Source organism: Protopterus annectens, chromosome 4.part0 (genome assembly GCF_019279795.1).
Source record: "Protopterus annectens isolate FY-2018-M chromosome 4.part0, PAN1.0, whole genome shotgun sequence".
NCBI classification, from domain to species: Eukaryota; Metazoa; Chordata; order Ceratodontiformes; family Protopteridae; genus Protopterus; species Protopterus annectens.
This window is the reverse complement of record NC_056733.1, coordinates 1,768,505,684-1,768,532,879: the sequence shown is the minus strand read 5'-3', so window position 1 is coordinate 1,768,532,879 and position 27,196 is coordinate 1,768,505,684. Positions and strand designations below refer to the sequence as shown.

Sequence of the window (27,196 nt, the reverse complement as noted above, 5' to 3'; positions counted from 1 at the left end):
CATCCCTAGCAAAACCAAGACTCACTCCCCTAAGAGAAAGAAACCAGTCTTGTGGACCCCTGCCATAAACAGGTTATACAACAAAAGGAAGAAACTAGTTCAGAAAAAGAGCAAATCCCAAGAAGGAAAGACATCCCTGATTAATATCAGTAAGAAACTAAGTCCCTCATAAAATCCTCCAAGGCTAACTTCGAAAGAAAAATAGCCAAGGATTCGAAACATAACCACAAAGCCTTCTTTAGCTATGTCAAGAATCGAAGTGGCAACTCGCAGATATGCTCTGAGCTAGTGCAAAATAGCACAAAATATACTGAACCTACTGATATTGCCAACATCCTGACAGATAGATTCAGTGCAAACTTCACCCCCCTCTCAACCCCAAAAGGGCCCACAACAATACCGGAAAAGTGTAGTGTCCCGGAAATCACAGACGCACAGGTGAAAACAGCCCTTTCAAAAGCCAAAAGCACAGCGTCAATGGGGCCAGATGATGTCCCAGGCTGCGTCTTGCACGAACTACAGAACGAACTAACCCCCCACCCAAACACACTGTTCAACCTCAGCCTCTCCACAGGCTACATGCCCATAGAATGGCACACAGCAACGGTTATTCCGCTGCACAAAGGAGGGGACACAACTGACCCTGGTAACTATCACCCCATAAGCCTGACTAGCCTGGTCTGCAAATCTATCGAGCACATCATCGTGGAATTCATTAACAAAGACATTGGGAACCTCCAAACACTTGACCTGACCCAGTTCGACTTTGTTAAGGGCAGATCATGCCTACTAAATCTGGTTGACTTCTTCGAGACAGTCACCAAGGCCATAGATGAGGGGAAGGTGGTTCACACAGCCTACCTAGACCTCGCCAAGGCTTTTGACACCATTCCCCACTCGGGAATTATAGAAAAACTCACCAGCCTAAAGATAAACCCCTACGTCACAAGATGGGTTGCCAGCTGGCTTACAGACAGAACTCACACGGTAAGAATAGTGGGCTCCAGGTCCGACTTTAAACCAGTCACAAGTGGTGTCCCACAAGGCTCGGTCCTGGGACCCCTACTGTTCGGCATATACTTCTCAGAAGTACAGGCAAACACAGGAGGACTATGGCTAACCAAGTTCACCGATGACTGCAAACTGGGAGCCATAACTGACTCTCCAGCTAACATGGACATTCTCCAAAAGGGCCTTACTGAGACGGACACCTGGTGTCAAAGTCATGCTCTCAAGCTAAATGCCAAAAAATGCATAGTCATCCCGTTTGAGAAAAACAAAACACCTATGAATTACCACATAGGTGGTAGCCCCCTTAATACAGAAGAGATAATAAGAGATCTGGGGACCCAGATAGATAGTAATCTCTCCTTTAACAATCATATTGCCAATGTAGTTAGGAAATCCTTCTATGTAGTCCATCTAATTACTAAAGGGTTCGCATCTAGAAATAAAGAGGTTATAGTGCCCCTCTACTCGTCACTCATCAGACCTATCATAGAGTACAATGCCCCATTTGGGATGTACCTCACAAGACACTTCCAACAGCTGGAAAGACCACAAAAGTACCCCACTAAGAGGATTACTGGCCTCAAACATAAGTCCTATGCAGTCCAACTGGAAAAACTCTGACTGTACTCAGTGGCATATTGCTTACTCAGAGGTGATCTCTGCCTGACTTGTAAAGCCATGTCCAACTCAGAACTGATGGACATACTCCACCTAAAGAACTCCAAGTCACTGCGAGCCACTTGCTCTAGTGAGCTAAACCTCACCACAACAATAGAACATGCTGGAAGGATAGATTCCTGCCACACAGACTCCCCATGCTTTGGAACAAAATTCCTAACTACATTAGGCAGAGCCCCTCACTAACACTCTTCAAGAGAAACCTTGATGAGTGGATGGGTAACAGAAAATACACCCCTGGGATCACTTCATTGGCTCTTCTTGACAGAGGTTCAGTAATCAATGGGGTGGCGAAAGCTGACACACTCCGGCTAGGCTTATAAATGCCCTTGGGCAGATAACCTAGTACCTGCCTATGAACCTATGACATACATAAAGCAACATAAATAACCCCAGTAGAGGAACAGTCAAATCTACCTGGCACTTTTATGGTTCTATTACAATGTGTTAAGTCTATAAAGGAACCTTCAGAAATAAACTTACACATCCTGCAGTTCAAACATTTGTAAGTACCAAAGACCTTATTAGTACAAGGTGCTATAATTTTTGTCCCTGAAAATTCTAACAGTTGTTTACTATTTCCATTTTTCTTTTCTACAAATTGGGGTCTATCTCCCACTATGTTTGCCAGGTCCTCCTGTCCTAGCAAAATGTTCAAATTGTTTTTAACAATATTTTTAATGGTCATGGAATCCACCATCATGTCCAAACAAAACCTTGAAGCAAAATGGGAGTTAAAAGATTTATCTCTTGCTTCATTAGTAATCTGTTTACTAGTGAAACCATGTATAATAATGAGTGGAAATGTATTGGTTCTAAGCCTAATAATTTCATCCGCTGTATTAAGTCCAAACTGTAAACTCTTTCCAAGAATAACTTGATAAATTCTATTTCATTCAAAAAATGTTGGTCATCACTGACCATCCTGGAGGCTCTAATGTATTGGCCATGTGGAATGTTCCTTTAAAATGTACGTAGGATGCTCACTTTTGAAGTGGACATAGATATTGCTAAAAGTTACTTTTCTGTGAATTCTAGAAATAAATTTGGCACCATCCCACTCTAAATCCATGTTTAAAAAGTTCACACGAAGACCAAAGTTTACAGTTGTAAATTCTAGAAAAGTACAACTATTACTCAATTCTAGCATAAAATTATTCAAATCAAAATCAGCTTCTAAAACAATGAAAAATTAAGGGGAGGTGATTTTAAGACTGAAGTTGAAAGGAAGGAAGTTGAGTGGCAGATTCAGTTGGCTGCTCACCTTCCTCCAGGTTAAAATGAAGCTGTAAATATCAAATGTTTTTTAAAGTATATAAAATTATGTTTGATGCATTAAGGGTTAACATCAGTGTTTTCCTATTGGTCAACTGTTTAACAAATTTGGTTTAAATATGACTGCAATATTATGTGGTTGTTTGTTTCTGACAAAGTCTTCGGACGAATAATGGATTAATAAATTTGGTTTAAGCTAAAAGAATTGTGTCGAGCACCGGTTTCCACCAGTGTATTTTTTCTGTTTGCTTGCTTCTCTCTGGTTCCTGGTTGTTTCGTTTTTTTCATTGTTGGAGGTTTCTACAGTACTTTTCACCCTAGACCTCCTCTATAGGATGTTGCTTTTTTCAATCACCACATTAACAAAAACAAACAAACAAACAAAAGGTACATAAAGTATTGTGTTGGAAGACCAAGCGACACAGTATCTGGAAATGCAGGCTTGTGTATCTCAACAGAGCCAGTACAATAAACATTCACTTTCTGACATGGAACTGCATGAGCATATGAGGACCTAGAGGGCACTGATTTGAGATACTTTATGAGTCTATGAAGAATTAAGACTGTGTAGGGAAGGCAGCTAGAACTATTCTCCTCCATTCTATAACCACTTAAAGTGAGCAAAATCTGGGCAGTACTATACTCTTCCTGATTCCAAACAAGATCTTAGGATGTCTCCTTATGGTAGTTATAGAAAAATGCTGAAGCCACTACGTTCTACATCATTTTATTTTTTTTAGTCTGGAATGTGGACTGCCAACAGCAATATGCAGTGGTCACTACCAAATTCTCTTCACTTTCTGGGAAATACTGTACAATTATGTATCCTCTTCTTTGTGCAGGTACCTGACAATCACCTGGTTGTCCAGGTCATTCTTGGGCCACAAAGTTATATTTCAGAGGTTTGGGCTTTATCAAGATTTTTACAGCATGTAACGGTAGTAAAAACACTCTGTTCTAAAATATTTATTTACACCACTTCTTAATGTGACCTCACATGCTGTGGTATGTGGAAGCCAATAAGTGGGTTCCCCATCATATCAGTGATACACTCCTCCTGAGAGGCTGTCAGTGTTGGTGAGACAATGAGGGCAAAGTGGAAACCTGTCTCAGGGGTAGAGGAAATAATCCATCAGTTTGAGAAATGGCAGCATGCATATAAAACCAAGTATGGAAGAGAATGATGGCTCTGTAGCTAGTAACACCAAACTGGCCATAACAACACCCCTTTACAAAGGGAATCAAGTCAACAGTGGGCAAAACCAATGCCACCAAATCCAACAGAAGGATTTCTTCATTTTAATGTTCTGTGTTGACCAGCCCTATAGATAGATTCTGCAGTCTCGAGGACTGGTGTAGCCCGCTATGCTTGGCTCACTCTGCTCCCCTACCCTGCCCCCATTTCCCACCCATCCTAACTACCTCTACATTTATTCTAACCCCAGATCACCTGACCACACCCTCCTCTAATCAAAGACCTCTCATACACACCCCCTATCAAAGTTCTACCTTAAAAAGGTACATAGTATTTACATGCCATGCATTCACACTCACACCCATACTTGAACCCCAAAACCACTAAGACTCAACCACTACTCCCTCATAAAACACCATTAATCCTAGGATTTCTCTTCCTAACCCTCACATACCTAAATAAACATCACATCATTATATACAAACACATTACCAGAAAACACATTATTCCATATAACACTTTCTCAAACAAATATACACTCACACATTTTCTTTCCTATCTCTCCTACATTACTTAAAGACATATTAATCCTACACATTCATAAGTCTCACATAATATCATCTTACACTAGAAAAACATTTAGATCCATCAGAGACATAGTGCACACAATTAAACACATACTGTTTATCATTAAAAATCTACTTATATCTGGAGACATATACCCAAAACCTAGACCACAAAGCCTCTACTCTCTGCTAGGCAAATCTTTGACCTGTTGATTCTGAATGTCAACATCAGAAGTATCTCTAACAAACTTTCTGACCTACATGCATTTATAGCTCACTACTCCCCTGACATAATAACCATTACCGAAACATGGCCAAAAACCTAGTATCCAAAATGAAGAAATTCTCCCACCAGGATATAATATCCTAAGACTGGATAGAGTGGGCAAAAAGGATGGTGGAGTTGCTATCCTCTACAGAAATACAATCAACATTAAACCTCTACAAACCCCCAAACCTAAATTTCAAAATGCCGAAACCTTAGGTTCAACCCTAAGTATAAATGAAACAAAAACTATCATCATTCTGTGCTGTTATATTCTCCCAGGTAATAACTCTCCCATCACTGAAGAAATTTTACAATGGGCCACAGTTAATCTCCCCCAAGAAACCATCTTACTAGGTGACCTGAACACTGTTTGGCCAATCTGTACCTCGGATAACCCCACTAACCATATTAATCTTTACAGCTTTACCCAACTTATCCAAGAACCCACTAGAATTGACAAAAAACACATAAACAGTATATTCTAGAATGGACACTAGTTAACTGCCCCAAACAAAACTATCAGACAGGATGCCTTCCTGATGGTCTTATTGACCATCTCCCCACCTTTCTCCTGTGGAAACATACAAACATAGCTAAATCCATTGTTTTTAGACAAGTCATAGACAATCGTAAACTAAATAAACAAGAACTAAACAGCATTCTAAAACATAGTAAAGTACAGTTTTGTACCTACCATAAATGTAGATGTTCGAGGATCCACATTGCTGCAGTCCTAACTATTGGGTAGTCCGCTGTCCAGTCGGCCCGAATACCAAAGTATATGGCTGACGTCGGTCAGGGCGCATTAGACTGACGTCAGTACGTCAGGGTACTAATGCGCATGACCGACGTCATATCCTCAGTCTTTTCTTGCCCCAGATGTCAGAAGACCCTGAAAAGCTAAGGCCAAAACCAAAAATTCCAAACATACCTGCACCAAAAATATGTACAATATATACAAAATTACCAGAATATAACCTCACCTACACAACCACCCTTAAACACAGAGGGAAGGAGGGAGGGTAAATTGGACTGCAGCAATGTGGATCCTCGAACATCTACATTTATGGTAGGTACAAAACTGTACTATGTTCTTCATTCCACATTGCTGCAGTCCTAACTATTGGGTAGAATCCCAAAGCAGAGGTAAGGGAGGCTGGCAAATCATAAGGAAGCAGGAACTGACAACATGCCTTGCAAAATAGCTGTGGCAAAACCAGCCCTAGACTTAGAGTAGAGAGGAAGGTGATAATGCTTAGAGAAAGTATGCACTGAACTCCAAGTAGCTGCCTCCAAAATATCCTTAGTGGCCACCCCTTAGAAATGCTGTAGAAGTGGCAGTAGCCCTAGTGGAATGAGGCCTAATTCCAGCTGGAATCTCCTTGCCATGATGGGAATAACAAAATGCAATGCAAAACCCAATCCACCTAGAAATAGTTTGTTTTGACACAGGCTTGCCCTGCGAACCCAAAGCAAAAGAAACAAACAACTGCTGAGACTGCCTAAAATCCTTAGTCCTGCTCAAATAATAATGCAATTGCCTGTGTACATCTAAAGTGTGCAAAATCTTTTCCCCTTTATTTTGGGGATCTGCATAAAAAGTAGGCAAATGAATAGTTTGGTTTAAAGCCACACTAGAAACCACCTTAGGCATAAAGGAAGGATTAGTACGTGAAGATACCCTATCCTTATGAAAATCAAAAAGGCTCTACCGCCATAAGGGCCTGCAACTCAGAAACCCTTCTTGCAGAAGTAATGGCCAACAAAAAGCAGTCTTCCATGACAAATATTTCAATTCAGCAGTAGCCGAGGCTCAAAAGGTTGTAGAGTAAGTTTCTCCAACACAAAATTGAGATCCCAAGCAGGAGTAGGAGCTCTACGTGGGGTCTTATATTCTTTGCCCTCTAAGAAATTGCTTGAACAAAGGATGCGAAAACAATGGTGGGTCACAATCATAGTGAGCTGAAATTGCTGCAGCATGAATCTTAATGGAAGAGAAAGACAAACCTTTGTCCAATAACTCAGTAAGATATTGAAGAGCCACACTCAAATTAGGCTCAGAAATCTCCAAATTGTTTGCTGCACTCCAAAATAAAAATCTCTTCCATTTTTCTGCGTACACTTTCCTTGTACTAGGTCTTCTGGCTTCCATAATCACATTTAAAACTTGTTGAGGAAGTTGAGACCTGCAGTCTTTCAAAACAGAATATGCCAGGCTGTTAGATGAAGAGATTGAAGCTTGACATTGAGCAGGTGACCGTCCCTCTGAGACAACAGGTGTGGAATCAAGGGTAAAGGCCATGGAGGCTTCCTTACCAGACTCCTCAGTAATGGGTACCAGTGCTGCCGAGGCCAATCTGGAGTTATTAAAATCATCCTTGGCTTGTCTTGTCTGACCTTTAGAAGCACCTTTGGGAGAAGAGGCAGAGGTGGAAAAGCATACACATGAAGATTTTTCCAACTGAAAGAAAGAGCATCCACTTTCCAAGCTGTGTGATGAAACCTCTTTGTGCAAAACTTTGGCAGCTGGTGGTTTAGTGGAGAAGCGAACAGATCTATGTCTGGAGTTCCCCATGACACTGTCAATTTTGAAATACATGAAGATCCAGTTTCCACTCGTGGGGATCCATGATTTGTCTGCTTAACACATCTGCTAAGGAGTTCTGTGCTCCCGGCAGAAACCTTGCCTGAAGAGTTAGTTGCAAGCTGAGCGCAGTCTCCCATAAAATCATTGCTTGCCTGCACAATGGGTAAGAATGTGTTCCCCTTGTTTGTTGATGTACCACATGACAGTTGTGTTGTCTGTTAGAATCAACACCTGCCCTGGAAGAAGTAACTCCTTGAAAGCCATTAATGCAAACTGGACTGCTAACATCTCTTTCATGTTGATATGTAGATGCTGTAGTCTGGCAGGCCACTTGTCTTGTATCCACTTTCCATTTAGATGAGCTCCCCAAGCAATGTCTGAGGCATCTGTCGTTAGAATCTGACTCGCCTCTGGCCGGGTCACAGAGAGTCCCTTGTTTAGGTGACATTCCTGAGCCCACCACAAAAATTCCTTTTGAATGCAAGGTATTATTTGAATGACAGTGTCCAAATCCTGGCAGTGCTGTGTCCATACATTTTTGAGATACCATTGCAGCTTCCTCATATGCAGTTTGGCATTGGGAAGCACAAGAATACAAGATGCCATGAACCCTAAGGCTTGAAGGACTGTCCTTGCAGTCAGCCCGGACTGAAGAGATAGTTGATGGAAGTAACTGGAAAGATTCTTTTGTTTGTCCGGGGTTAAAAGGCCATCTGGGCTGCTGTATTCAGTCTCACACCCAGAAAGCACATGTCTTGAGAGGGTACTAGACTGGACTTTATTTCGTTCACAGAATACCCTAGGCATCTTAGCACTGCTATGACATAATCCAAATGCTGTAGAAGGTCTTCCTTTTCTTGAGCTAGAATCAGGCAGTCGTCCAAGTAAGGATAGATTTGAATTCCTTTTAGCCTGAAGTAAGCTATCACTGGAGCCAGAACCTTTGTGAATACTCTGGGCAGTGGATAAGCCAAAGGGCAATGCAGAGAACTGATAATGAGAATTTCCAGCTCGAAACGCAGATACTTCCTGCAACTTAGTCTTATAGGCACATGAAGGTAAGCTTCCTTGAGATCTAAAGTTACCATCCAGTGATCCTTGCCCAGCAGAGGTAAAAGCTGTTGTAACGCCAACATTTTGAACTTGGGAATGTCCAGATAAGTGTTGAGGATAGATAAATCCAAAATTGGCCTCCACGTGTTCCCCTTCTTCGGTACTAGGAACAGGCGAGAATAAAATCCTAGGCCCCTTTCTGGCACAGGAACTGGCTGAATGGCCCCTATGTGGAGCAACAGAGAAATTTGCTTGTGAGCCTCTTGTCTTTGTAGAGGAGGAATGTCTGGCATGCCTTTGAAAGGAGGCATGGTATGGAAATAAAACCTGTAACCGTGGTGAATGATATCCAGAACCCATCTGTCTTGGGTAATTAAATCCCAATTTTCTTTGAAAAGAGACAGCCTTCCTCCCAAAGGTGCTGCCAGGCGAGAATGTACTGGCAGCTGAAAAGGCAGGTCATTGGGTCTGCTTACGAAGGACTGACCCCTGCCCTCACCAGAAGTCTGAGCAGGGGAACTCCCTGTCCTAGGCCTAAAAGAACCTTGAGCTCTGCCCCTACCACGTCTAGACCTACCCCTAGACTGGGAATCATAAGCAGGATAAGTCCATCCCTTAGTAGGCCAATTTCTACTAAACTTGGTAGGCTGCACCTGCAAAAATCCTTAACAGTTTGCATAGACTTAGCCTTGTCCTCCATTTTCTTTAAGACTGCTTCCACAGGCGAACCAAACAACACATCAGACTGCAAAGGAGCATCCAAAATCCTTGTTTTAACATGCTCAGCTAAATACTGATCTCTCAACCAGGCATGCCTACGAAGAACAGAACCAGTGGCAGCCACCCTCGAGGAGGCCTGCACAGCATCAAAACCACATTGCAAGGAATGTTTACCCACCTGTTCAGACACATGAACTAAATCCTGCAACTCTTTACACTCAATACCTTCTGCCAGAGCATCCACCTTAGATTTCAATTGTGAAAGGAGATAATTCTGATATTTTAACATGTGAAACTGACAATTCAACGCCCTCATGGCTAAAGTGGAAGAAGTATACACTTTCTTTCCCCATCTATCCAAAGCCCTTGCCTCTTTATCAGGAGGAACAGGATTTTTAACAACAGAGGCCTTCACACCTTTAGGCCCCTGAGAGACAGTTTCGGGTCTGCCCTAGGACTCTTAAAAGATACTTATGAGCTTCAGGCACCCTATAGTACCTATCCGGTTTAACTGGGGCAGGAGGCAAAGAATCAGGATTGAGGGAAGCCTCTGCAAAAACATCTTCCACCACATTCAGAACAGGAGGTATAGCTAAAGGCCTATGCTGGGGTAAAAGCAAGAATTCCCTAAGCCTCTTCCTGGAATCAGAGAAATCTTGACCTTCCCATTTAAAATGCTCCCTCATGGAATGCAGAGTCTCTGAAAATGAAAAATCCTCAGGAGGAGAAGCTGAAGGAGTAGAATCATCCACATCAGAATCAGGATAAGGAGGATACTCCTGCAAGTCTTCAGCCGAAGACTCAGAAGCCTCCGAACATTGCTCAAAACTCTCAAACTCAGGTTCCACCCTAGGCCTCTTATCAGGAGGGGGCATAGAACCTCTAATCATAGTAATCAAATCCTCTGCCATTTTAAGCATATGTTTCTTAGGCAAAGACCCTGAAGCAGTAGGAGAAACCCCCACTGAAGTTAAACTTGGCCTGCCTCTCAAAGAAGCCTTGGAAACAGAAGGGGAGGCTCTAACCACCTTAGGAAGAGAGGGAAGAACAGCCACCTGAGAAGCCCCCTCAGCCTGGCCTACTTCCCTGAGGATACATCCTGTAACAGTAAAGTCTCTCCCTAAGACTCCAAAGAAACACCTGGCAAAACCTCCGGCTCCACTGAGCCTTCTAAAGATCCGCCGTCTGGGACTGTCGGTTCTTCCACTCTAGGCTTTGCTGCTTTGTCCTTGCGCTTTTTGGCGGCGGCGTCGGTGCCTCCGTCGGCATTTTATAATTACAACGCTTCCCAAAAACTAACCTGGCACAGTCTAACCTTCTCTTAATAGTGCGTTTGTTAAATCTAGCACAAGAGCGGCATCCAACAACGTCGTGCTCAGGCCCTAAACAAGGTATACACAAAGTATGGTAATCCCTATGAGGTATCTGTTTCCCACAAGAAATACAGTTATTCACTTTTTCTGACATCCGGTTAAATACTGAGGCAAGAAAAAAACAAAATATTCCCCAACGGGGTACTTAGCCAACTTTGATTCGGTCTGAAACTCTGACTTCAGAAACTTTCAGAACGCCAACCTGCACTTGCAAAATTGCTTCTGCATCGGACCATGCGGCAAAAAAGACTGAGGATATGACGTCGGTCATGCGCATTAGTACCCTGACGTACTGACGTCAGTCTAATGCGCCCTGACTGACGTCAGCCATATACTTTGGTATTCGGGCCGACTGGACAGCGGACTACCCAATAGTTAGGACTGCAGCAATGTGGAATGAAGAACATCTGGAAACCACTACAAACCCCAAATCTAGACCAAACTGTTGACTACTTCAACAATATTCTCATCAATATCCTTGATAGACTCGCACCAATTAGGAAAATAAGAGCCAAGTCAAACTATGCACCATGCCTAACTAGGGAAACTAGAGCCCTTCTAAAGTTAAGGGATAAGGCTTGGAGAATTTAGAAGAAATACAATACTTGAATAGCCAAACAAAGTTACCTACCACTTAGAAATCAGGCCAAGAGACAAACTAAACTCGATAGACAAAATTACTTCCTCAATATCCAAAACAAACATTCAAAAGATCCCCAAAAGTTTTGGCATGCCATTAACTCTCTCCTAAAACCAGGCAAAACTACCACTCCCACTCCTAACTCCACAAATGACAACAAGGACATTGCCTCCCAATTCAATCACCACTTCACAGAATCCATCTTAACACTATCCTCCCAACTATGCAAAAACAGCCCTACATATAACCCATAAAAATGCCCTGACAACATCCCATCCTTTACGTTCTCACCTGTTCCCACCCCAACAATTAAAAAACATCTCCTAAAACTGAAACCTATCACCCTTGCCACTGACAGTCTACCAGCCAACTTCCTAAAAATAGCTGCTGAAGCCTTACCCTACCCTATTTCTATTCTTATCAATCGCTCCATACAAGAAGCATATGTTCCACAGCTATGGAAGGTATCATATATTATTCCCCTACATAAAGGCAGAAACTTTTACGAATACTCAAATTATCACCCCATTGCTATTCTATCCCCCTTATCTAAAATACTATAGAAATGTATACATTCTCAGGTAACACAATTACTAAATTCATACCATCTCCTCTCCCCCACACATCATGGCTTCTGACAACTCCATAGCACAACCACCGCTCTGCTGTCTTTCACCAATCTGATCAACCAACATAGAAATAATAACAACTTTGTATCTGCAATATTTCTAGACCTCTCCAAAGCATCTGACATGGTTTCATATTCCTTACTACTACACACCCTGAAATCCTTATCCTTTGCCCCTTCTGCTATAGCCTGGTTCGAAAGCTACCTGTCAAATAGGCAACAATCTGTCCAATGGCGAAGTGTACTATCCCCCTTACTCCCAACTACCATAGGTGTACCACAAGGCTCCATATTAGGCCCATTTCTTTTCTCCATATTTACCAATAATCTCCATATCACCATACAGCATGCTTCATTTATACAAAGCTCTGACTATTCAACTCTTATCTGTTCAGCTCCATCACTTCCCACCCTACAACAACTCACCAAGTAATCCTTTAGCTCTGTGGAAAGTTGGATCACTCAGATCCAACTTATCCTAAACCCTAATAAAACCAAACTACTACTTTTCACCCCCAACAAAACCATTTCCACCCCTGAATTCTTCACTATTTCCTCCAAAAATGGCACTATTATCTCTCCCTCTGACCATACTAAACTCCTAGGCATCGCAATTGATAAAAATCTACACTTCGATATCCACATTTCACAAACTATCAAAAAGTCCATAAAAATGGAAACACTATATAGGCACAGGAAATACCTCTCAAAACAAGCATGGATTACCCTAGCCCAAATTCACCTCTTATCTACCCAAATGTAGGCTGCTCCAATTCTTACCCAGCTTAGAAAACTTGACCTTGCCAGACTCGATTCATGTTATAATAAAATCACCAATTTGCAAACAACTCCAGCTTTAGAACCCACCACTGCAGGCTCTAAGGGAACTGCAAAGGCTGGAACTTCCCCAGCTACTAACTTATCACCAATTAGTCATTGCCTACAATGTGGTAACACACCAAGAAAAAACCCTGCACTAGGCCAACTTCTCACCCACTATAATACAAATCATCCTATCCGATCTTCCGACAGACCCCTCCTCTGTATCTCTAGGGCTAACAATACTGCAGGAAAAGCACTGTTCTCCCACTCCATAGCTAGAACCTGGAATAATTTCCCTTCTGCTTTGATTTCTGCCCCTACCTCTTCTCACTTTACAAACTCACTTAGAACGCACTTAAAGAATAAGTTGCTATGCTCATGTATTACATAAGTCCTCAAATTATTCCACTTGTATACCTCACTTCCTAATATACCTACTGTAATATATATTACAGTCTAGGTCTTCTCCTAATGTTGATTGAATTTGTATACTTATTCTGTTTCCATGTGTAACTATTTTTCATGTATATACAGGTTTTATGTCTTCTGCTGTATACTGTATTTTAACATATTGTTTGAAAATCCTCTGTATACTGTATTTTAACATAGTGTGTAAAATTTAATATACTGTGGAGCTTTTCTCCCCGGGCCGCCGCTGAAAATGGATCTGTGTCCAGTCGGACCATCCCGGTTAACAAATGTAAAATAAAATAAATAACTAAAAAATAAATAAATAAAGGAACAGAGTACAAATTATGACCTACCTCTAACTCCCCAATCTTTCCGCCTTCTTCAGGGTATAGAAGGAGTAACAGTAAATAGTGTCTAGAATCAGTGAAATGAAATACTCCAAAATGACAAGAGGAGACTTCTTCGTGATGACAGTAACATTCTATGACTGTAGCCGTGATAAAGCCAGCATCAGAAATGAATCTAGAGTACTAGGTGGGGATCTTATTAACAGGTCATCTGAGGATGGTAATACCAGAAGATCCTTCACTGTCATAGTGGGATTATTAACTGGCTAAGAACACTACTGTAGTGGAGAAGCAAAAGAGCATTACTTTGTACTGAAAGGAATGGTTTGCCAAGGTAAACAAAGTGCATAAATCTCCTACATGACTACTTTAATATTTTATAGGCACACATGATGTCTAACAAAACAATGTCCAAAATCCATGTGGTAGAAAGTGAAGGGTAAACATGTAAAATTATGCTTAAGTAATGTGATGGCTTAACATGAAAATATTGAGGACATTCCGACTCCTACAGACCTCCACCCTATTCCGCATTCAATTACAGGCAATGCCTCTGGCCCATTTTGACAATTGGGACTGAGACTGAGGCAGCTACTTCTCTGACAAGACATTATCTGCCAAAGGATGATAATCAGGAGGCAGTCTAGAAGTTCTAGAATGTGATCCTTTTCTATGATATCTTAGATTTATTTTTCTGAGTGATGCATCTCTCCTGGAAAAATATGAATACCTGGCTTCCAAGCGTAACTCTCACCATTAACTAGGACTGCTACAAGGTAGTGTGTTAAGTAAACCACTTACAAGAAGGTGAAGATGGTGCAGGTGGAAACAAATCAGAAGCTTGACAAGTGTCTTCTCATGGAAAGTAAAGTCTTTTCATCTTGTATGCATGAAAATGCCTAGCAAACCAATATAGTGAAGTCCCTACACTTAGGATCATAGGAAATTACTAGGCTATCGACCCAGAGGTCATTTTAAGCCTAGTCGTTTCAACCCAATGTAATACCATAGAAGTACTAGTTAATACCAAAGACTGCATTTAGTGATGACTGCCCATGTCCAGGAGGGTTATTGGTGCTATCCCCGGGTAGAATTTACTGTGCCATATCCACTCATCCAGGATCCTCTTGAACAGTGTCAAAGAAGTTCTCTGTTTCACATGAACTGGTAGCCTGTTCCAAAGGCATGGGAGTCACTGGCAGATAAATCTGTCTCTTCAGCAAGTCCTCTTTAAGTCCCAGGCCATATTTAGGTCCTTGGAACAGGTAGCCCTAGACCCATTTGATTTATGGACATGCAGTAATTTCATCAGATTTGAGTCTTGGGTTGCTCTGTAGGCCAGCCATAAGTCTCCACTAAGACGTCCATATGATACAGAGTATAGTGACATGGACTTTAGTTGGTTTGTGTAAGGCACATGCTGGAGGCCCTTGATCCTCTTTGTTAGAAACCTCTGAGGTCTCTCCAATTGCTGCAGGTGCTTAGTATGATACATACCGAATGGAGTGTTATACTCAATTATGGGCCGGACAAGTGCCAAATATAGGGGAGGTATAACCTCTTTTGCTCTCTAGGTGATACCTTTACTAATCAAGTGAGCTAAGTGGAAAGCTTTCCTTAGAATGGTAGACACATGGCGGTCGAAGTTAAGGTCGGGGTCAACCTGTGATCCCAGGTCCCTTACCACTTCAAGGGTACTTAGGGTATTCTTTGTGCCGAAGAGAATGATGATGCATTTCTTTGCATTCAGTTTGAGACCATGATTAAGAGATCAGTTGCTGGTCTGTGTGAGACCCTGCATGAGTATACTGATATAATTTGGGGGTTCAATGATTGCTCTAAGTTTGCACTCGTCTGCAAACTTGGTCAGCCACAGCCCTTTAGTTTTGACCTGAACTTCTGAGAAATATACACCAAATAGTAGGGGGCCCAGCACTGAACCCTGTGGTACCCCACTGGCAACAAGTCTGCTGGTTGATGTGGAGTCACCCACTTTGATAGTGTGTGTCCAGTTTGTGAGCCAGTTGGCAACCCATTTTACAATGAAGGGGTTTACATTCAGTTTGCTAAGTTTATCGGTAATGCCTGAATGGGGGATTGTATCAAAAGTCTTTGCAAGTCGAGGAATGCTGTGTGCACAAATTTGCCCTCATCAATAGCCTTTGTCACACTTTCAAAGAAATCCAGCAGATTTAACAGGCAGGATTTGCCCTTCATGAAGTCGAACTGGGTAGGATCCGTGATTTGGAGGTCAACCTATGTCTTTATTTATGAGGTCCATAATGATATGTTCCATGGCCTTGCAGATGAGACTGGTCAGGCTTATGGGTCTGTATTTCCCTGGGTCTGTTGCTAGGTCACATTTGTGGAGGGTATAACTGTACCTGTTCTTCATTCTGCAGGAACAAAGCCTGTGGTTAGGCTATGACTGAAAAGGGTATTTAGTGGTGATGCTACTTCATGTTTTAGCCTATTTAGAAGACTGGGATGTCATCTGGTCTCAGACAGGCCATGTTCACTGCCTTGGACAGGGCATTCAGGATCTGCTCTTCAGATATGTAAGGTGGTGGTGGGGAGTTTGGGGGAGGGTTTGTTGTAAGTTAGGAGGGGATACGGGAGTGAAATTTTCACCAAGCCAATCTGCTAGCAGGTTTGATATCTCTGTAGGTTCAGTGGGTGTGATACTACTGGCCTCCAGTTCTGCACATGCTAGGGCCCTACCCTTTAGGTCATGTAGGTAACTGTAAAAGGCCTTATGGTTATCCTTGGCAGTACTTTTAGGTTTCTCTCACAGGAATTCTTGGAGGATTTAACAAGTTGTCTTATTTACCTGCTATGGCTGAGAAGGATGCTTTTCCATTGTTGGGTCCTTGTCTTTGTTTTCTTGGACAGCGATTTTTTGCATTTATTGTAGAGTTTGTTGATGCTGGAAGTCTACCATGGCAGCTTGATTTTACTTGGGGCTCTGGCTTTGATTCTGTCTGGTACAGCCAAGTTTATACACGTATGCAAGTGACTGTACAGAGCTTTATTGTAAGCTTTGGCATAGTTACCACTTTCAACTTGGGGTGGGGCTTGGAATGCATTTACATCTTCACCTAGGAGGGTATAGTTTTCCTTAGTGAAGTTGTTTAGCCTGATTTCACCCTTTGTGAGTTCTGGTGTTAGTGTCAGTTCAAAGGCAACTGATTTGTGGTCAGTTTTAACTACTCAGGGTCCAACAGTTGCAGCAGAGCACCTATTTGACATGTTGTTGAGGACTAGATATAGAATGTTTGTTCCTCTTGTCAGGGTATGGACAATTTGCTCCAGGGCATTTGAATTCACAAAGTCAAGAAACTTTTGTATTAGTGAGTTTGGGCTAGAGTGGGTTTCCCATTTGATGGTGGGATAATTGAAATCCTCCATAACTAGTGTGTTTGGTAAAATTTGGATTGTCTTCAGTTTGGTTAAGTAGGCTTCGTGGGTGTCATAACCCATGGAGGGGGATCTATAACTGGCTAGGACTTGAATGGGAGTCTTACCCACCTGGACCTGGAGTAACTCAATGGAGTTGTCCATTCTAATTAGGCAGGAGGTGAATTTATCTCTAATATAGTCTGAAATGTCACCTCCTTTGATTTTCACACATTCATTTTGCTCTCTAAAGGTGTGGATGGTATTGTAGCCTTGCAGGACCATGGTACTCTCTGAGGCCTTAAATCAAGTTTCTGTGACTGTACAAACATCTACAGCTTTTAGTGATAGAAGTGCTTCCAGGGAGTGCAGTTTTGATTTAAGATCCTAGCATTCAGCAGCATGACCCTTATTTTGTTCTGAGTGGTTAATTTCACATAACTAATGTTGTTTTCGAGACCTTGCCTAAAAAAGCTGGTTGAGTATTAACCATTCAAGTTTAAGTTCATTGATTCCATTCCCCTAACTGTAATTTCCTTATCATGCTAATATATATATATATATATATATATATATATATATATATATATATGTGTGTGTGTGTGTGTGTGTGTGTGTGTGTGTGTATACGTGAAGTCACTGCCGGTGCTACATTTACAGTACTGATGGCAAGTGTTTGGGCTTTTACTTTTTCTCCATGGTTGTGTGAGCATGGAATTAGCATATATACTTAAAAAGGATGGGAAAAGTCATCATGTGTAATTCCCCTGCAAAAATGACTTTTTTTTTTCACTGATTTGTATTTTGGCTGGTTTGTTAGATCAGATTGAAGCTTCAGGGAATTGTCACTGAAACACAGAAGAAGCAACCAATATGAAAAGCTGTATATGCCTTCCAGTTTACAGAAAGCCCTGCCTTTCCTACATATCAGTGAATAAATGCAACATATGTTCAATTTACAACTTGCTGACTTACAATTTCCTAACAATGTTATGCATGTCCACAGCTAGTGGTGTTTGGCTTTATTGGCCTGAATTTGTCCATAACAGACTTAAAAAGAAAAAGTCATGGACATTCACAATTACCATATAGCTGAAACACCTGATGTCCGTACAGGGTCATTTGCATATATCCCATGTTGCCTCTAATGCAAGAGGTTACAAGGTATCACACAGTGAAAAGTCTAGCTTGGCAAGATTTTTCTTTTAGTCATTCACTTAACTGAGGAAGTGAGAGCATTGTTCACCCTATAAGTAATAATGTGTGCTTCTGTTTTTCCCACAAGTATGTGATGTGACTATGGATGCAAATGATATAAATTCAAGTAAGAGGGGTGATGGCAAGATTTTGCATAACTGGGGTTACAGAGAGGCAGGTGTCTCTGAAAAAAAATGTTTTTCTCATTTGCAAGGAACTGACTATTCCACAAATTGTGATTTACTAGTTAGCTTCCTGGGGAGTCAAACGTTTTATGGGGGGAATGTAAAGAGGTCCTGTATAATCCCTTTAGAGGATTCTCCAAAAACAGCCTACTAGAATTATGCACCTAAGACAGTCAGGTGTATCCAAGTTTATTTGCACAGGTAGATGCCTGCAACGGATAGGTATTTCAAAGTGTACTCAGTGTCAAATGAGCAGAATTTAATATGAAATGGCCTTCTCCCTGCTTTCCCCTTGTCAGAGCCTCAGACTGCTGAAAGTTTCTAAAAAGCCTGCTCCATTAACGAAGGAAGGAACCTATCACTGCTTTCAGTGGTCAGACCTACCACTGCCTCAATTGGTCAGGCACCTGTGGTACTTGACTGTTCAATCTTACATTTAATTTACAAACTATGCTGTAATGTAATCAATCAATCCATAAATCAAACAATCATGGCAGCTGTTGCAGCTTCTGAGGAAAAAAAAAGGAGGCTTCCTTTATTTTATGTTGAGTGCTTTTGTCGTTGACTTCTACACATCTGATGATGAACCCAACAGAGGATGCTTTATCACCTTCTACACATCTGATGATGAACACAACAGAGGATGCTTTATCACCTTCTACACATCTGATGATGAACCCAACAGAGGATGCTTTATCACCTTCTACACATCTGATGATGAACCCAACAGAGGATGCTTTATCACCTTCTACACATCTGATGATGAACCCAACAGAGGATGCTTTATCACCTTCTACACATCTGATGATGAACAAAACAGAGGATGCTTTTTCACCTTCTACACATCTGGTGATGAACCCAACAGAGGATGCTTTATCACCTTCTACACATCTGATGATGAACCCAACAGAGGATGCTTTATCACCTTCTACACATCTGATGATGAACCCAACAGAGGATGCTTTATCACCTTCTACACATCTGATGATGAACCCAACAGAGGATGCTTTATCACCTTCTACACATCTGATGATAAACCCAACAGAGGATGCTTTATCACCTTCTACACATCTGATGATGAACACAACAGAGGATGCTTTATCACCTTCTACACATCTGATGATGAACAAAACAGAGGATGCTTTATCACCTTCTACACATCTGATGATGAACCCAACAGAGGATGCTTTATCACCTTCTACACATCTGATGATAAACCCAACAGAGGATGCTTTATCACTTTCTACACATCTGATGATGAACACAACAGAGGATGCTTTATCACCTTCTACACATCTGATGATAAACCCAACAGAGGATGCTTTATCACCTTCTACACATCTGATGATGAACAAAACAGAGGATGCTTTATCACCTTCTACACATCTGATGATGAACACAACAGAGGATGCTTTATCACCTTCTACACATCTGATGATAAACCCAACAGAGGATGCTTTATCACCTTCTACACATCTGATGATGAACCCAACAGAGGATGCTTTATCACCTTCTACACATCTGATGATGAACCCAACAGAGGATGCTTTATCACCTTCTACACATCTGATGATGAACCCAACAGAGGATGCTTTATCACCTTCTACACATCTGATGATGAACCCAACAGAGGATGCTTTATCACCTTCTACACATCTGATGATGAACCCAACAGAGGATGCTTTATCACCTTCTACACATCTGATGATGAACCCAACAGAGGATGCTTTATCACCTTCTACACATCTGATGATGAACCCAACAGAGGATGCTTTATCACCTTCTACACATCTGATGATGAACCTAACAGAGGATGCTTTATCACCTTCTACACATCTGATGATAAACCCAACAGAGGATGCTTTATCACCTTCTACACATCTGATGATGAACACAACAGAGGATGCTTTATCACCTTCTACACATCTGATGATAAACCCAACAGAGGATGCTTTATCACCTTCTACACATCTGATGATGAACAAAACAGAGGATGCTTTATCACCTTCTACACATCTGATGATGAACACAACAGAGGATGCTTTATCACCTTCTACACATCTGATGATAAACCCAACAGAGGATGCTTTATCACAGAAACATTAACTGTACCAAAATACCAAGTAGATAATTAACATGCATTAGAGCAGTTGTGATAGTTAGAAATTAATGAAATGAGCCATAAGAACTCTAAAGGGGCACAAGAATCTCTCCTTTCAGCCACATGCTTCACTTTGGCTTCCTTTGACATCAAGATACACCTAGGTGGTGTAAACTGAGAACCAGAATTCACCTGATTTGTCAGTCCTCTACCCAATGCTGTTTCTTCTCTAAAGATGCCATCACTGCACACGAATCAGGGATTATCCTTCCCACTAAGTAGTAAATTTGCCTGTACCACCACTCCTCCATATTTTAGCTGCATAGAAAACTTTAATCCAGCAGTCAATAGCGATATTCCAAAGTTCTGGTGAATATAACAGTGGAAATCTACTTGTAGTAACAGGTAGGGTTGCCAAATCCCTCAACTTCTTAGAACTTGATGTTGCTCAAATTAAATCAAAAACTGCTGAGCACATTCGGGAAAGCAAGCTTTTAAAGTGATATACACACAAGGAATGTCAGCTGATAGAATAAATGCCAAAGTCATCAGTTGGTGAGTTAGTACGTAAACGGTAGTCCTACCACCTTGCCCAGAAAATCCTTACTTAGTGCCTTTCCTTGATTTCTCTAACTTTCACATACTTTTCAACCAATGTCAGATCAGAACAACGGTGATGTAATGTTGATACCTGGACCCACTTCCCCACAGGAAAAAAAAAACTGGACTCCATCAAAGATTTAAAGAAAACACTCAAGACATAACTACTACGTGAATCTTCCTGTTGGTACTTTAGGAAGAATAGTTAAACAATGCATCAGATAAACAACAGATATCATCCTATAATTTTTCTGTCTTGATGGCTCTTCAACCAGTTCTTTGCTTATAACTTGTAAACTGAAGAAATGAAACAAATGTGCTATTGTACTTGTAAAGTGAAGAAATTAAACTCATTTGGGTTGAGTGCTTTCTGTTGTAAATCCCAGATGTGTGATACCAATGTACCTCTGAAATTTGCTCTGCTTTTCTTTTACTGTATGAACAGACGTTCATAAAACTCAAGTGCTGCCAGGTACAGATGTAAATACTAATGGAAACTTGCGTTGTATTTTGTAATTTCTACATGTAACACTATGTACTGTTGAATTTTGACAACCTTACATGCCACTGTAAATACCCAGCATTTTACTCCAATATATTGTAAATTATAAGTGAAGTGACATTCAGATGTAAATACTGTACACACATGGATATATGGTGCATGTATTAACTATCTCCTATTTTTCTATGCTGTCATATGCTTGGGTTATAGCTGAGAAAAGTTGTACAACTCGTTCACCCATCTGGCTATCAAATAGTAAATAAAGAAATGTTTGCAATTCTTCATCACTGTATAAATGGTAACAGTATAGCACTTACACTTCTGCCTCAACTTTAAATGTAACACCCAGTACTCAAACATGTCTTCATCCCTCTGTGCCTGCACTATACCATCCATTCAACAACAACTCTAAAACCACCTCATAATCTGGAAGAGGAGACAACTTTAGCAATATCCGTCACACTGAATTTTCAATAGGCACTACATAACATATCCCATTTTTATATCCAAAAATCACATTCTGCAGTGACATCTCCGAAAGAAACCATAACTATGGGGTCACTGTGAGTACACATTCCCTGGGATTCAGTAATGTCTACACTTAGTGTCCATTAAGTGCACACTGTTTTAACTGAACAGACAATGCAGACATAATTAACACCTTCTTCCTCCTAATTTTTTTTCTACTGATATTCTTGCAGCTTTAAATACTGACAGGGATTCATAAAGGTTACCACATGTACACTTAGTGTAATCTTTCTGAATGACTAGAAAACACAAAAACATGATAAGAATTGTATTGAATACATATCGTGTATACTTAGTGTAGGCTTTATTGTCATTTTGCTAACATTAAATAACATATATCCCCATTAAGGCAGATGAAGGTACAACATAGAACATGCAATGCTCTACAGACCTCTCCACTACTAGAAGTTCCATTATTTCCCCTAATAACCCACCCTGGAGGGCATTATTGTGTTTACAACATGGGCTGTCTGTTAAATTTGTTTCTGTTTGTTTTACAATTACTATGTACATTTTTTTATATTTTTGTTTTAAAATAATTCCTCCTGCCCATGTTTCATGTTTATTGTAGGATTTGCAGTTGATCTTGAAGGATGTACATTATATCCAAAGTACACATATATACATTATGTAAGTATTTAATGGCTAAACACATACACTCGGGCAAGTGTGTGTGCGCGCGAGCACACACACACACACACACACACACACACACACACACACACACACACACACACACACACACACACACACACACACACACACACACACACACACACAGACACACACACACAGACACACACACACAGACACGCATACAAACAAGCACACACACACCTTTCTAATGCAGTTAACTGCATTACTTTAATTTTTTATCCACTCTCACTAAATGTGGTGTTTTAAGTGCTGTGGATAGCGAGGGGTAAAAGTTAACTGTGAATGTCAGCCTCTTCTAACCACTGTTGCAATTACTTTTGTTATGTTTTTTTTCTTTTTCTTTCCGTTTTTTTAGCTGACACACTAAACAGGCTTGTTTAGTGACTGAAAACAGTATGATGGATGTTCCATGTTTTTTCTCAGTCCAAGCTTCAGGGTGGATACATATGCTGCACTGAAGTCATAAACTTGATACTAGGCTCTTGTTGTCCATTAATATAATGCAAGAGAACATCGGTTCAACAGAGTATTCTGGATGTCTTCCATCCATTTTTAAAAGCAAAATAACTATACAAACAGCCACAACTACCAACTAAAACAGTATATAATGAACAGCACTCTGATACCTTAACAATACACAGCTGTTAAGAAATTGCCTGCAATACACAACCCATCAGCAATATACCTATTATATTTCAACCACATACATACATTTCAACATACAAAGAATGCACTGAACTCCACAAGTATCTCACAAATTCCTTTGTCTTAATGATTGTTGTCCCACTATCTGGATTCTCATGACACATTTGCAGGCAGTAATAGAACACCGTCATATCATTCTAAACAGATCTTGTTCAACCTGTGAATGTGTAGAATATGACTACTGTGTATTAGGAGCAAAATAGCTTCCTCCTCTTCATAACAATACACCTCAGCTTTTCCCTGACAGCCATAATTTCATCAACACTCCCATTACCCATACATTTTAGCTCCCAGTATGCATACATTAAAATGTGATACTCCAAAAAAGTGCACTTTACACTACATTCAGGATGTCACTGCTCATGCATCAATCAATTCTATCACAACTACCAAACAATTCAACGCACAACACATACTACATAGTTCATTGACTGTTAAATATTTATAAATACACAAACACACAGCCACACTCACACACACATGCATAGAAGCATACAAACTGCATCATATAATTTTTTTCCCATATTTGTGAAAGTAAGTGTGCCTTAGGAATCATAATTCATAAAAATACATTATAATTATATAAATAATACACATTTAGAAACTATATACTTATGAAATAAAAACTTTTTACATGACATGGTTGAGAAAAGATCATTGTATTTCACAGCAAAGCAAAAGTTATTAAATCATTCAGTGTAGTTAAAATGGCTCAAAGAAAGCTGTTCTTTCAAACATAACACTTACTGTGCACTACAGAATGAGTGGAACTATCTCTGGCAATATAATCAATGTGAAATAACATGGCTAGACTATATAATCCTGTTGCAGATGTGGCACACAATATTTTTGTACATATGCATCATCTTGTATTGCCCAATCCATGCATGATTACTTGTCCGTTCCTCCAGCTTTATATATCATGGCCATGCAATAATTTAGGCACTCACTTATAATCATATTAAGCACATGGAAAAGCCAGCCATTAATACATGGATACAGTACATAATCAGCATGCTTTATGATACTATTAAATTACTGTTTCATTGCTTAACCAAATATTAATCATAAATAAAGCCAAACTTACGGTCAAATATCTCATCCCCATCGTTCATGAGCTCATCGTCGGAGCAAATGTTTAAAACATTCACCAACATTTCTGTAACTAAAAAATGAGAAAGGTTTTAAATTGTGCACCAATTTAGAAATTATAAAATTATGTGTATCTCTAAGTGAAATAATCTGCAGTTTAAGGGCATGGCATCTACATGGCATGCAATAGTATATATACATAAAGTTTGCAAAGGCCCTTTGCACACACATCATGGAAAATAAATGGGGTATTTGTCTCCTGGCAGTGAAAACATGGTGCAGTGAAAGTGTGTCAGCCATGTTTTTGTTAAAAGTTGCAACTCCACACTGCAGGAGTTGTGGAACCATGAGTTAACCATCTTCCAGAATATTAAATCAGACTAACTTATATATACATAATTAGCCTCAGGCCAAAGTCGATTTCTTCTGCCTAAACTGTGGCAGACCTGACCCCTTCCCAGGCTTAATATTTAACACATGCAGTAACCCGGTAGTCACAGCAAACAACCATTTATTTTTCAAATGTCTATTCAGCACTTGAGTGGTCTACAAGTCCAATGCCAGTCTGTTGTCCTGTGTCCTGTTTGCAGACATGCATATTAAAGTGACAGTAATACAAGTCTCCCTTGAACCTGCCTGTTGATGGCCAGTTGCTCTCACAAGCCTCACTCTCTCCTCCACGGCCATTTATTTATGACATCAAAATGAATGAATGGCCTCTATGTGCAGCCTTAGAGGTGCACATATCCTTCCATTCATTCATTCATGTATACATTTACTCTCAATCATTTGACAAGAAGCCAAGTAAGAAACACAAGGACTGTGCTAGCTATCAACCATCAGTTTTGAGTACAGTCACTTGGAAAAGTCAGATGCAGCCACAGAACAGGTTACTGTATACTGTTGGGGAGTCTCTCAGTATTAGTGGTTAAATTCTTAATACAGGACAGATCAATCACTGATGTCAGACTGATATATATCAGCTGTGCTGTACATAACTGGGTACTCAGAAATCTTTCAGCAGTGCTGTGTCTGATGCCAAATCGGTGTATTGCTTCATAATGAATGCTTGATGTTTTAAATCACTACATCTCATCATATTTTCAAAGAATGCAAAGCAAAGCCTGAATTTCATTTCCCAAGCAAATGCACTTTCTGATACACTTTTTTCAAGTCTTGTCCTCATTACTATAACATTTTGAATTATTTCAAAACATTTTTTAAATATTAATTAAAAAATAAAAAAGAATCGAACCAGAGAACCTCCTGCTGTGAGGCGACAATACTAACCGCTGCACCACTGCGGAATACAGCCATGAAACTAAAATAAAGAACAATAAAAATACTATGGGAAATAGGCTGCAGTAAGTTGCTCAGATCATCAAACTCATATCACATTTGCTCAATTATAATAGCGCCAGTTGTCAAGAGCACATCTTGTCTTTGCTTGAGACATATATAGATGAGGTACTGTTGCTAATATGCGACTGCTAAGCAGGCGGTCTGATACTGCAGCCTCCTTAGGAAAGAGTAAGACAGGATTTACTTTTCCTGACAGAGATCAGTCTTTCTCTGAGGTTCACCAGTTTGAGAGTGGCACTATGAAGCTTGTGAGATGTGGGGAGCTTGTCCTCCACATAGGGCAGTTGGGGGGGGGGGGTTATTCTTCCACAATGATTTCTTTATGTTGCATGAACTTGAGTACCTGTAATTTAAGTTATAGAATACTCAGGCTTTATGTAGAATAACCTATTTTTTATTGTGGGTTTGTGTTTTAAAGAGTGACGTCTCAAGTATTGTGCCCTACTCTATAGGCTCATCTGACAGCTTTGAAGCTGATATTTTGATACCTCACAGGGGCCTACTTTTTCTCAGTTGAAAGTCGCACAGGAGACTAACTATTTTTTCAGAACAGAAGATATTTTCTTTTGCTGTAATGGCTCCAGTCTAGTTTCCCTTCAGGCTCAGTATCCATATGCTGGACTAACCTTTCTTTCTTTTTTTCTTTCTTTCTCATTCTTCTATTAAGGTTTTGTGTTTTGCTTTTTTCATTGCATCTTCTATTGTCTGAATGTCAAAATGTTTCTTAGGGGACAGTGGTCCTTCAGCATATTATCCTTAAGAAGACAAGTCTGCCATTATTGGACATGAATTTTGCTCTAAAAAGACAGACTAATCCTCTTTTTGAGGCTTCCATTGAATGGCTGTGAAAGTATGTGTGTACCCATTTCAATACCTATCATTGTGACTTTTCTAGATGACGCCTTTGTATTAATGAGGGTCCAGTTTTAGTCCTGGATTGTTTGGGTATTATTCATTAATAAGAAGGTATGTATTCACCGTAACGTTCCATGTGAGTTGTTCATCTTGCCTTCATTCTTTACTATAGGTCCGGAGCTGATCCATCGGCTCTGCTACAGCCGTTTGCAAAGCTTGAGGTTTACCAGTTTCTCGAGACCAAGCCCCTTATCCCATGATACACTGCTGGAATTACCTCAGATCTTGTTTGCTGCGTGTACTACAGCCGTATAAGTGGACTACCCTCCCATAGAGAGGAAGAAGAATTGAGCAACCAGGATGAGGCCAACCTCTAGGTCAACTATCAGCCAAGTGGGGGAAGGAGGGAAGGACGTAAGAATGAAGGGGAGATGAACAACTC

General features: G+C 40.5%; 1 protein-coding gene across 1 annotated transcript in view; it reads right to left on the bottom strand.

Moving 5' to 3' along the window:
• Positions 1-27,196, bottom strand: part of LOC122800013 (serine/threonine-protein phosphatase 2B catalytic subunit alpha isoform-like) — a 2,229,074-nt gene that overhangs the window by 167,993 nt on the left and 2,033,885 nt on the right. The window contains exon 10 of the mRNA XM_044069477.1: positions 24,533-24,610. Coding sequence (XP_043925412.1) covers positions 24,533-24,610 — 78 coding nt within the window. The remainder of the gene's footprint in view (positions 1-24,532; positions 24,611-27,196) is intronic.